The sequence below is a fragment of the Pomacea canaliculata genome, linkage group LG6 (assembly GCF_003073045.1).
Source record: "Pomacea canaliculata isolate SZHN2017 linkage group LG6, ASM307304v1, whole genome shotgun sequence".
NCBI lineage: Eukaryota > Metazoa > Mollusca > Gastropoda > Architaenioglossa > Ampullariidae > Pomacea > Pomacea canaliculata.
This window is the reverse complement of record NC_037595.1, coordinates 14193765-14205045: the sequence shown is the minus strand read 5'-3', so window position 1 is coordinate 14205045 and position 11281 is coordinate 14193765. Positions and strand designations below refer to the sequence as shown.

General features: G+C 43.8%; 1 protein-coding gene across 2 annotated transcripts; it reads left to right on the top strand.

Moving 5' to 3' along the window:
• Positions 1-283: 283 nt before the first annotated feature.
• Positions 284-6158, top strand: LOC112567176 (leucine-rich repeat-containing protein 15-like). Of its 2 annotated transcripts, XM_025243756.1 has the most exons (4): positions 284-1316; positions 2442-3457; positions 3742-4207; positions 5188-5202. In XM_025243756.1, the coding sequence occupies exons 1-3, from the start codon at positions 1053-1055 to the stop codon at positions 4157-4159; spliced, it is 1698 nt and encodes a 565-aa protein (XP_025099541.1). In that variant the 5' UTR covers positions 284-1052; the 3' UTR covers positions 4160-4207; positions 5188-5202. The 2 variants fall into 2 exon arrangements, with proteins under 2 accessions (XP_025099541.1, XP_025099540.1); XM_025243755.1 differs by having other exon boundaries at positions 3742-6158.
• Positions 6159-11281: the final 5123 nt, after the last annotated feature.

The window sequence follows — 11281 nt, the reverse complement described above, 5'->3', positions numbered from 1 at the left end:
CCTGTCCTACCAACATGAAGCTGTTTCAGTTGACCTTTTCGTGCTGCGGGGCTGTCTTGATGACGAAGATCAGAAGGCTTATAGATTGGCGTATCACTCCATCAGTGATAACAGCAACTGACAGCGTCCTAACTGATAGAGGGGGTTAACAGATAAACGAAACATACACTCAGAGCATATACACAACGACATAACGTGATCCGTTCTGATTAACTTTGTTCACCTGGCGACCTATCTCCGGAGACTACAGGTGTCAAAGCCACCCGAAGTTGTCACTCCCTTAGCAACAAGTTCATTCGCGCTGCGTGCTCGTCCGAGCAGAACAATAATGAGTGGATATAAATCGGTGGAAAGAAATATTTCACCGGGAGTCACCGACAGATTTTTAAAATGTAATAAAAAGCACGTTTGACGCCAGTAGCTGGGGGAAAAAAGAGGGGAGAGGGGATCTTTAACTCCCTTTCCCAAACGAAAACCGAGCTGGTGAGCGGCGCTGAATGACTGTTATGTGAAGATGACGAACCACTGGCCTTCACAAGATGAGGATTTGAAGAAGCTAAAAACAGGAGCCTGAAAATAGGCGAGTTTGTCTGCAGACAGAAATTTCAAGTCCTTGAAAACTACGCGGTCAGTTTTCGTTGGACAATATCTCACTAGCGTCCTGTCCATGCTTGTACCACCATCTTGTTGACGGATGATAAGCTAGTCACACAGGGATGGAGAGTGTGTAACAGAAGTGTCGCGAAAATCTGTATGAGAGGGTCCGAACTCCAGGTGAGTCATATCAACTGATTAGTACAGGTGGAGATGTGACTGGCGTGCGGGAGTGCCAGTGACAGAGCTTTCATCCTGTCTTCTCAGGTTTTCTCTTCTACGTGTTTGTGTCACAGTGACAGCGTGTTTTCACTCGATCTGTCCGCAGACGTTAGAAGGATAAACGTCACTGTACGTCACCAACGATTCAACTGAACAACACACATCGGAGACAAGAGTGAGAAGCATATCCCGTGGTGAGACCATTTCGTCGTTTCTTCCCGTCCACTGCGATCGTCATGTATCATAGAATCGGCGACCTCTGCACTCTGGTTTGCCTCCTGACGTTCGTAACTATGGTGACGGCACTGGAGTCTATGAAAATACAAGAATGTCCCAGGCACACCTCATCCATCGGGGAATACCTTGGCTGCAGGATGGAGCCTGAGTATCATCCGTATGTCTTTAACTGCAGCCGGCAGGGCCTCAAGTCCATGGCCAACATAACACAGGGAGTCGAGGTGGTGGACTTCAGCGACAACATGATCATGTGTGTACCCAAGGTACGTACGACACGTCTACCCTGAGGTACATGTAAGTCTTAGAAGAATACAGCTGTACATTCAGGTTGTATAAATAGTGCTTATGGTTAATACAACCCGCTGATATCCAAAACTGTTATGATAGGTACATCTGTACTCTGTGGCAATGTGCATGCACCCAACTGGCCACGTGGAGATAGTCCTTGTGCAGGTTGAGGTCTTCCTAGTGATGTCCTCTGCTTTACCTACTTGAGTGGTTAGCTCTCTATATTTGTGGTTGTTTACATTGACCTTTTGTCAATTTCGTGATTATTTAACACACGTTTCTTCGTCATTTTGGTGAACTATTTGCTTGTCTGTAGTTTGTTGGTTTTTGTCAAGTCCTCTATTTTCCTCCATTGACTGCCTTACTCCTCTGTTTGCGTAATTTAACGGTGAGGTCTCACCACGAACTTGTAGGTCCGTGGTCACACAGTGTGCTGTGTCCTCTGCTTCATTATCATCTAGCAATCTAAAGATGATTTGATATATGGACGAGAACTATTTGCGAGTATAACTTCACATGCTTTTATCACAGATTAACAATGACTTTGTAGAGCTGAACTACGAGCATATTTTTTATCTTCCCAACACGTGTGCATGTTATGTAGCATGCGTCCGTGCGAGTCTCTCTCTTCCTTTGTGTTTGCGTGTGTGATTCTGTGTAAAGCAGACTGAGTATCCTCGTTTTCGGCCGGATATCCTCCTAAACTGGGTCTGTTGTTTTCTTAACAGAGCTCACAGCCATCTTGTTTTACCTATACAGGTGGCCTAGGAAAATGTTCGGCTTTGGGGAGGCAAACTTCATGCCTCCTCAGTATCTTTTTTGAGGGGTCACCTGCCCCCTTGCCTCCTACCTCCGGTTCCTACGCCTCTTAGTCCATAGCTGACCGTTTGCACCTTTATCCCATCTCCTCATTCCTTTTTTTTCTCTCAGTTGTTTGTTTTGGTAGTAGACACATCGCTTGTTTAAACGTTGGCATAAGAATTTTCAACATAAGTAAAACAACAATTTTTAAAGATACTTCTTTTTAAAATTTAGTTTTCTTCGTCTATTTGATATCGTTGCAAACACAGTTCATAATGTTTTTGATTGTGCGGTCGCAGGTCAACGAAACAACGACCACCTGCAGCCTGCGGAACTGCAGCGGCTGCATTCGCGAACTTCACCTTGAAAAAAACAATCTCACCTACCTGCACGATGAGGCCTTCAGTGACCTCATCTGTCTCCAGTCGCTGGACCTCTCGAAAAACTCCATCACGATTGCAGCTCTGAACAATAAAATGTTTAACCGGCTACACAATCTGCGTCATCTGGACCTCAGCAATAACCCGCTGGGTGAAACACAAGACAGGGTCTTCAATTTTGTCTCTATGCCCAAACTGAGGTCACTCAATCTGTCGTCTTGCCGGCTGCGCCAGCTCGAGCCCTTGTCTATCGATGACTTCCCATACCTGGAGGTGCTTGACCTCAGCAGCAACAGCCTGAAAGACCTTCCTCAGCAGGCCTTCCAGGGACTGAACTCTCTCCAGATTCTTGACTTGAGCAGGAATCGCCTTACCACCATCGGCGACCTGATGTTCGGTGACCTGACGAACCTGAAGGTGTTACGGCTGAGTAACAACCAGCTTCACGTCATCTCCGACTCTGCTTTCTTCGGGGAGACGATCTTGGACCGGCTTTTGCTGAACAACAACAAGTTCAAAGTCGTCCCCGTAAGGTCCCTGCAAAAGCTGAGGCATCTCCAGTTCCTGGATATGAGTCAGAACCCCATCGAGAGCCTCAAGCGAGAGCCGTATATGTTATCTGTTGAGGCGATTGTTCTGGACAACTTGCAAGGTTTCACGACAATCGAGATGGGAGCTTTCTCGACTTTTTCTGGGCTGCGCAGCTTGTCTCTACGCTTCTGTGGGAGCTTGCGCACCATCACAGAGGGAGCTTTCCAGGGTAACATCAGCCTCCTACGCGAAGTGCGACTGGACCACAACGGACTCACCACTCTTTCGGCCAACCTGTTACCATGGGAACAGCTTGCCGTCTTGACCCTCCACGATAACCCCTGGACCTGTGATTGCAGCCTGGAGTGGGCAGCAGGCAGATTGGTGGCAAACACCACAATGAGGTAGTGGGTGCAGCATGTCCTTTATTATCTTTGTATGTTCATCTCTCTCTCTCTGAGACTCGTGTGTGTGTGTGTGGATATAAACTATACAAGGACCTAAACATTTCTTTGTTTTAAACCAGTAATGTATCCAAAAAAGATAATTAAAGAACATACATCATCAATATTCGTATTCAGACATTAAATATAGTACTTACGATGGAAGACCACGACAAGCCATGGACACCCATTTATAATCACACGTATCCGTCACTTACTAACATACCAACTCTTTATTTATCCAGATGTCAAAATCCGCTAAGACTGCGAGGCCACGAGATGCTCAGCACCAAGCGAACCCAGCTTTCCTGCGCACGACCTTTAACCCTGTTTAAGGTCATGGTGGGTCTGACCTTGACATCTATGTGTCTTTCCGTTCTCGGTGTCGTCCTTTATTTCCGTCGACTTAAGATGCCGTGCGCATGTCTGAGAGGGGAGCGAGGACAATACGTCACCGTCTACACCAAGGAGGGAGCAGGCGATGGAGACGGCGAGAGCAACTTCGGGTACAGCGGAGAACCAGAAGATCTTGACCTCGGCTGCAGGTCACGTGGCGGCGGCGGTCGAGTGCAAATTCTGACGAAAACGGCTCAGTACCAGCGGCTACAAACAAAGCCGACAGAATCAACGCAGGATTTGGTTGAGGTGCAGGAGGAACTGTGAACTCCATTATGACTCCACATGGAAGTGAAGACGAGGACTGTGAGCAAGGTACAAGGTCCGTGACTCCAAGGTTAGGTACGATCGTGCTTGACAGACTCCTAAGATATCATGCCTTTATTTTTATCTGTTTAGTGTATTGTATTAAATGGAGAGAGAGAGAGATTCAGAAGAGCAAGACATCAATGTGTATGTAGGAAAACCGTCTCACATTCACATGAAACCTACTGAAAACCCTGCCATCAGCAGCCAGAAGAACCCTTCGAAAAGCTTGACATTTGCACGCGAAATTCTGCCCAAAGTCTCTTGAATGCTTGAATCTCGTGCAAACACAAGTCACGTGATCAGCTGCTACCCTTTCACCCTCTTACACACCATGTTCCCCCCCCCACCACCTTCCCCCGCGAAGCTTTCTTGACCGCACGTACGTCTCCGTGTGTACAAATCGCAGCCCAGCTCGTCTCAAGGGAGATTATCCTCACAACTACAGGATCCAGATTCCCGGATAATTGGTCCCTTCCGGAAGGGAGGAATTCATTTGAATGTCAATGAAATCGTTTCATGCGGGCAGATTATGGAATTATGTGCAGCTTGGTCTTGCCCAATAGGATAATTAATTGTTCCATTTCACGCACGGCCGGAGGTAAAGAGTGTCGAGGGGCAAGATCACTGCACAGCCTTTGGCAGGGGGCCACCATCTTTGCCAGCGTCGAGCGAGAGTGTGTGTGGGGTGGGGAGAGGTAGGAGGGAGAGAGAGAGAGAAAAGAAAATCTGTCCAGACTCCTTGGGTCTGTCTGGTGCTGAGATGTTAATGTTTCTCGCTGTATATTGCAGAAACCTGCAAGAGAGCAAGCAAAGAAGTAGGAGTAAAAAATTATGCAAGAAACAAATTGTGTTTTTTATAAATATAAAATAAACTACACTTCTTGTAGCAATGTACAATTTCCAACCACTTACTCATCCCCAAATTTAATTACTAGACGCTAATTCACAAAATTAAAGCGAATATTCGTTCTCTTTCATCAAACAAGGTGAGAGTTGTGTTAGTTCCAGAGTTCGCCTATTTAAGTTTCCAGATCTCTTGATACCTGTGGTCTTAATAACACAAGAGTAACGAGCTTCAACGACTTCCCCCGTGTAACCTCTTTCTGTGATGAAGAAAGATAATCGATGATGCAGCTTGAAGACTAGCATTTTTAGCATCGTGTCAACCACTAAACCATATCGCAAAAGAAGGGCATGACTTAGAGTTATGATATAATATCCAATGTTAGCTCGACAACTGCCGAGGAACTAGAACAGTTAGTGACAAGGGAAAAACATCTAACGTCACTGGACATCATTAGCGACACTGTTGAGCGGCTAAGACCACCAGCCTCAATACCAGTCTCTCAACGAGGTCTGTATCATCTGCAGGGAGGGACCTTCGTGTACCCACAGCTCAGACTCGGTGGGACGACCTGCATCAACCTCATGACCTCCAGTACCTTCCACCTCATCATGCATTTTAGGAGAGCCGTTACTTCACTCTGTCCCCGACTGTTGACCAGTTCGTTGATTTCCGAGAGCAGGCAGAGCTGTTACCACTGACATCTGTCTCCATCATCTCATTTTACAAGACTCCTCCGCCACGCGGTCTGTACACGTGACTTCGAAGGGAACGATTGTTGGTTGGAAGCATGTTCGATCAAGCTATCAAACAAACTGACACTGTTTACCCTTACCCGCAATAGTATATACCCATCTTTCTGGCAATGTTAAGTAGAAAGTTCCAATGTTAAGCGAAGTAGAAGAAAAGGGTCTTCGCGTTCACAAGCCAGTGAACTATGCACAGTGAACCACTCAAGTTCAAAAGTCCTGCGCTCTGTCAGATGAAGTGTCACAGAGTAAGATGGCGCCTTCAGTGTATTGATATTTGACCTTTCGTCTATGTCTCTTCCTTTTGAATGGTGATTTGTAGATAATGATTCAGTATAGCCGTAAATAAAAATTATCTCAATAACTTGTTTACATTTGGCATTTCTGTATCTTGCAATATATTTAAAGCAACAACACTGACGACGACGACGACGACGACGACGACGACGATGATGATGATGATGATGATGATGATGCGGAAAAAAATATTCGTCAAATAGAGTTAACGTTCCCCTTTGTTTATTTTAAAAGTGTTTTAAAAATAATCGTAATTAAACTGTCTTTAACTCAGGGTTAGGTCGATATGAAAATGGATTTGACTTTCAGAAGATTGCACGGGAAGAATTCTGCCTCAAGATTACACGGAAAGAATGCAATCTACTGGCAAAACCTTTTGACAGTTTCCTCTGTAATCTTTACTAAAATTAAAATGTAAAAACTCGCCTTACTCCTTCAGCGACTATAATTACACAACGCTTCAACCTAGCCTCACTGGCGAGGAGTTGTCTTCCTCGCGTCTGCGTAACGCGTGCCATTCTTTGGCTGCCATGGAGACGGTGGTGAGAGGCGCTCAGTCTGTAACCGCCGGACTGGCGACGCGGCCGCCAGACAAGTACCGGAAGAAGCCTTCTCTTCATCAGGGCAGACAAGTGTGCAAGGCAAGCAGAGACCGACAAGCAGAGTTACCCGACTTTAATAACATAATCACTCGTAATAGTTTCGCCTTAGGGGGTGGCTTGGCGTTCGCTCGCTCGGCATTAGAGCAAATTTATTTCAATTAATATCTCGATCAGACTACCACGGCGCACTCCCTGTCCAGCGTGTCGGAAGCGGCGCGGGGACGAGGCCCAACTAACAAGCGCCAGCTCGTGGCCGCAGCTGCGCCATGTCGCGCACGACCTCCCCCTCCATCCAAAAAGTCGGGGGGGGCGCGCGAGGAGCTCGTGGAGCTCATCAGGCGCCTGTTCTGCTGCTATTCACCAAGAAAACGACGTAAAGAAACACGACGACTGCAGACGAATCGCTTACTTTGCTGGCTCCGACTACATCTTGGGAGGCAAATTATCTCGAGGTTCGCATGGTTTCAAGAAGAAGCGGTTGATGATTTTACCTTCTTTCTCTGTTTCTCTTCTTCTTGTCTTCCTTCTCGTCCTCGAGGTTCTTCAATACGTTTCCTTGTGCTTCTTGTTTTTATCTCCTTCCTTTTTCTCCTATTGTTTCTTTTTGCTCTTTCATTTTCAGACTTGTAACAGCAGCAGCGAGTTGTAAATGTTCAGGTCACATATTATTAGTGACCCTTCCTTTGACACTTTCCTCTCAGTGGCGTCTGACTAAAAACTAAATGTGTGGGTGGACACGCTTGATCAGCGGTTTCTGCCGATTTGATGCAGACATGAAAAGGAAGTGATGGTAACTTCGCTGATTGATAAGAATTTGAATACTTTTATGTTTTACAACAGATAACAGATATTCAAATATTTCTTGCAATTGTATATAAAAATAAAATATTGGCACACATATTGTTTTTTATTTTGTGTGTGTGGTGGCTGATATAATTTTCTGATTAATGGATTAATGACTTAAATATTTAGGTAAGTGTTTGGATGGAAAATAGACAATCCGTCATCTGATAGTGAAATTTCTAATGAAATTTAAGAGTGAAGTGTAAAGCAGGTTTAAAAGGACCACTGTGGCCATGCTCTTTTCGTGACTAGAGATAAAAAGAAAGAAAGAAAGAAGAAAGTAATGAAGGGCTTGGAAAACATAAAAATATCATCGTCGATTGTGTTTGTTCCTCTTTTCTGCACGTTTTCTTCTATTTTTCCTAGTAGACAAAAACATAACTGTTAAGCAAATGATATCTGTGGACCAAGTTGGGGACAGACAGCCAGGGAAGGGTGTTGGCCTGAGCCGTGTGCCTGCCATCACCGCACAAGTTGACAAGGGTAACAAGGGAGCTAACTCTGCAATAAGGACATCTTGGGCAAAGAAGCTGTCGAGTCGTTGGCGGGGACCTGCGCTAAGTTTTGAACGCCACACTTTTTTCGGTCACATGCTCTGTCTTTCTTTCTTTCTTCGCCACTTCTTTTAAATGTTCTTTTCAATAATTATTCTCCTCCCTCCTTCGGCCGCAGGGAATATTGTCTGTTTTGCTTTTCCCCCTTTTACGACATTGATGGGCAACAAGCTTATTATTTCATATTTATTTTAGCCTTATAATTCCAGTTTTATGTGTGTTGATTATTAGGTATTAATTTTGACACGTGACTTGACGAACATAAGCAAGGCAGCCAGGGCATTATCTTCATCTACACTTGCCAATGAAATTCGGCAGAACTGAAGGCAGGGATACCACAGACATTTTACAGAAAAGCAACTGCTGTGTTTTTTGTGCGTCATTGTAGACGTCATCACTATGAGTGACGACATTTTTCAATCATCTAATCACGTCAAAACAGGTTACGTCAAAACTTCCAAGTTTGAAGACGTTCGTGGACAAATAAAGTTGATCCTTGTCATTGTCCAGTACTGTCGAGAGTCGTCAAGCAAACAAATTGAAATACATCCTACTTGCTGATAGGTTATTTCTCGTCGTTGTTTACAGACAGGCCTCGCATGATGTCACACGAGAAAATGTTAACAGGTTTCTTTACAAAGATTTCCCCAAAGTGCAGCGAACTTCCGCTACAGGCAGAAGGAGCACGGAGCACACATGCAAAATACATGAAAACTATTTTTCATAACAAATATTATTTTAGAATATATGTAAAAACTGATCAAGCAAAATACATCTTTAATTAATTTGCATTACGATATGTTAGTTAACATATGATGGAGACATTTCAAATAAATTATAAAATTAACAACACTATACAGCATTGAATGATTTACATAACAGAAGCTTAGACTTAATATACAGTAAATTAATAATACATTAGTTTAAGAATATAGTCGAATTAAGTGTATTCAATCAAATGGGACGTTTTTTCCGAGTTTAAAAAGGTTATGTTTACATCATAAACATGTTGTTTGTTTGTTTGCATTATGCACTTAACGTTTTACAGTTACAGCTACGACTACAAGTAGGAGAGCAGACAGACAAAACAGAAGAAACTTTGTACAAAGAAAATAACAGAAGAGTTCTCTGCTAAGTAAAGATTATACTTATGCGATTGAAATTAATAATTTGATTTAAAAAATGTGAGGAATGAAGAAAGTCGTCTAGAAGTGGTTAGGCAACAACTGAATATACAGTAGCAAAAAGGAGGGGAAGAGCAAAAGTGTAGAGAACATTGTAGAAAAATTGGAAGAAGTTTCTAAACAAGATCAGCAAAAGCTTGAAGGCTATAAAGATTTTTGTTCATTGTAGAACATCATTAAATGAGGATCAGACATACTCGTTTATTGAGAGTTTAAGAAAATATAAGCCTGAAGATCAAAATGCAAAGTTTGGCCATTATTTATTTTTTTTCATATTGTGACTGTAAAATTTCATTAACTTCGTTAACATTTTTTTTTCTTCCTTTGTCGTTCGTCGTAACGATAAGGTATGAAAGCAGTATTTCAGAAGTACCTGTTCAGACATGCTTTTAAATTTTTTATACTTTTTTACTTTTAAAAAAAATCCGCCCTCTCTTTTTAGTGCAAAATCACTCTAGGTAGAAATATTTTCTTACCAATCAACCAACCAAGGCAACAAAGGACCTCGTGACAAGTATCAAAAAGCGTTGTTGAATGAGGACGGGGTGGAACACGTCAACCCGCATTTGAAGACACGCCTGTACATACCACTCAGGGTTATGATGCATTCCTACCCTGAACTATTTGTTACAAATTTTAAAGACTCCAAGACTTGAATGGAATTTTATTATATCTTCCAATGAACGATCATTTCTATAATTGGTTTAAATCCTCTTTCGCTGATCCATCATCTGTACTACTTAAGAAATGTCAACATTTTGAGAGGCACGAATAATCCGGTACGCTCTTAAAGTTAACACAAATATTCATCACATAAACCTCACGATTCTCATTAACCCATCTTTAGATAATGAAAAGAAGCGTTACTTAGCTGAGCTTAAAATTATCCGAGGGTCAGAGGCCACGGCAGTAGATTTCTCATTAGCGTAACCATTGACGACCATTACACCTCCTATGGGAGACCTATGTGCAACCTACGCTTTGCAGAGGACATAGATGTTTGATGGCAGGCCCCAACCTGCAAAACATCACCAACGGAATGATAGAGAGTGTGAATGCATATATGGAGTGGACACCAGCACTCACAAGATCCAAAGCATGGTTAACAACAAGCGGCAACGGCAAAGAAGAGTTCTACGGAAGTACAAATGGAGGAGATGAATAGCTTTAAGTACTTGGGAGCCACCCTCTCCAAAGATGGCAGTTAACGGCAAAAATTGTCATCAGGATCGCAACAGCGAATTAGGATGGATAGGGTCTGGAACAGTAACATCATCACATTTACCGCCTAGCACAGGTTGTACGTGATCTTCATAGCATCCATCATGCACGTGCGGCTGCGAGACATGGACTCTGCTTGGAGACACGGAGAAAAGCAACAGGCATTTCAGAACAAGTGCTCGAGGAGGCTTCTCCGAGCTCAAAACCAATGATTTTGTAGGAAGCGAAGCTACCCTCGCAGGACGCTAAGAACCTCTGCTCGCAACAGTGAAGAGGCGCAAACTTGTCTGTCGGTCATGTGACCCAGCACGACACTGTCTAAAAGCCGTCCTTCAGGGTAATTGGAAGGAAGTCCACGCCATGGTGGACATAGGAAGAAATGATTGACAAGCGGGTAGGTTTGAACTGGTCGTCTCACCCAGCACCTGATCACCATGACTACGGATAGGCCTGAATGGCGAGCTTTGTCAGCCGCTGCCACTGTCCAGGTGTTCCTCCCGACCACCAGTCCTAGCCTACAGCATAACAGTTTGTCCGTTGATGCCAGTCAATCCCTGTATGTATGTTTAAACAGTCTGCAGATGAAGCTTGGACCTCATGAGTTTACCTAGACTGTACAAACAGTCTGGAGAGGAAGCAGCAGCCGCGGCAATAACTTGGTCTGTAGCCGTGGAGCCCGAAACGTGCGACGTATGCGCTCTGTACATCAGGAATTATGTTTAATGAACTTATGTTGTCATGGAATATTCTGAAAAAAGATCGGCGAAGAACTCTGACCAGATTTAA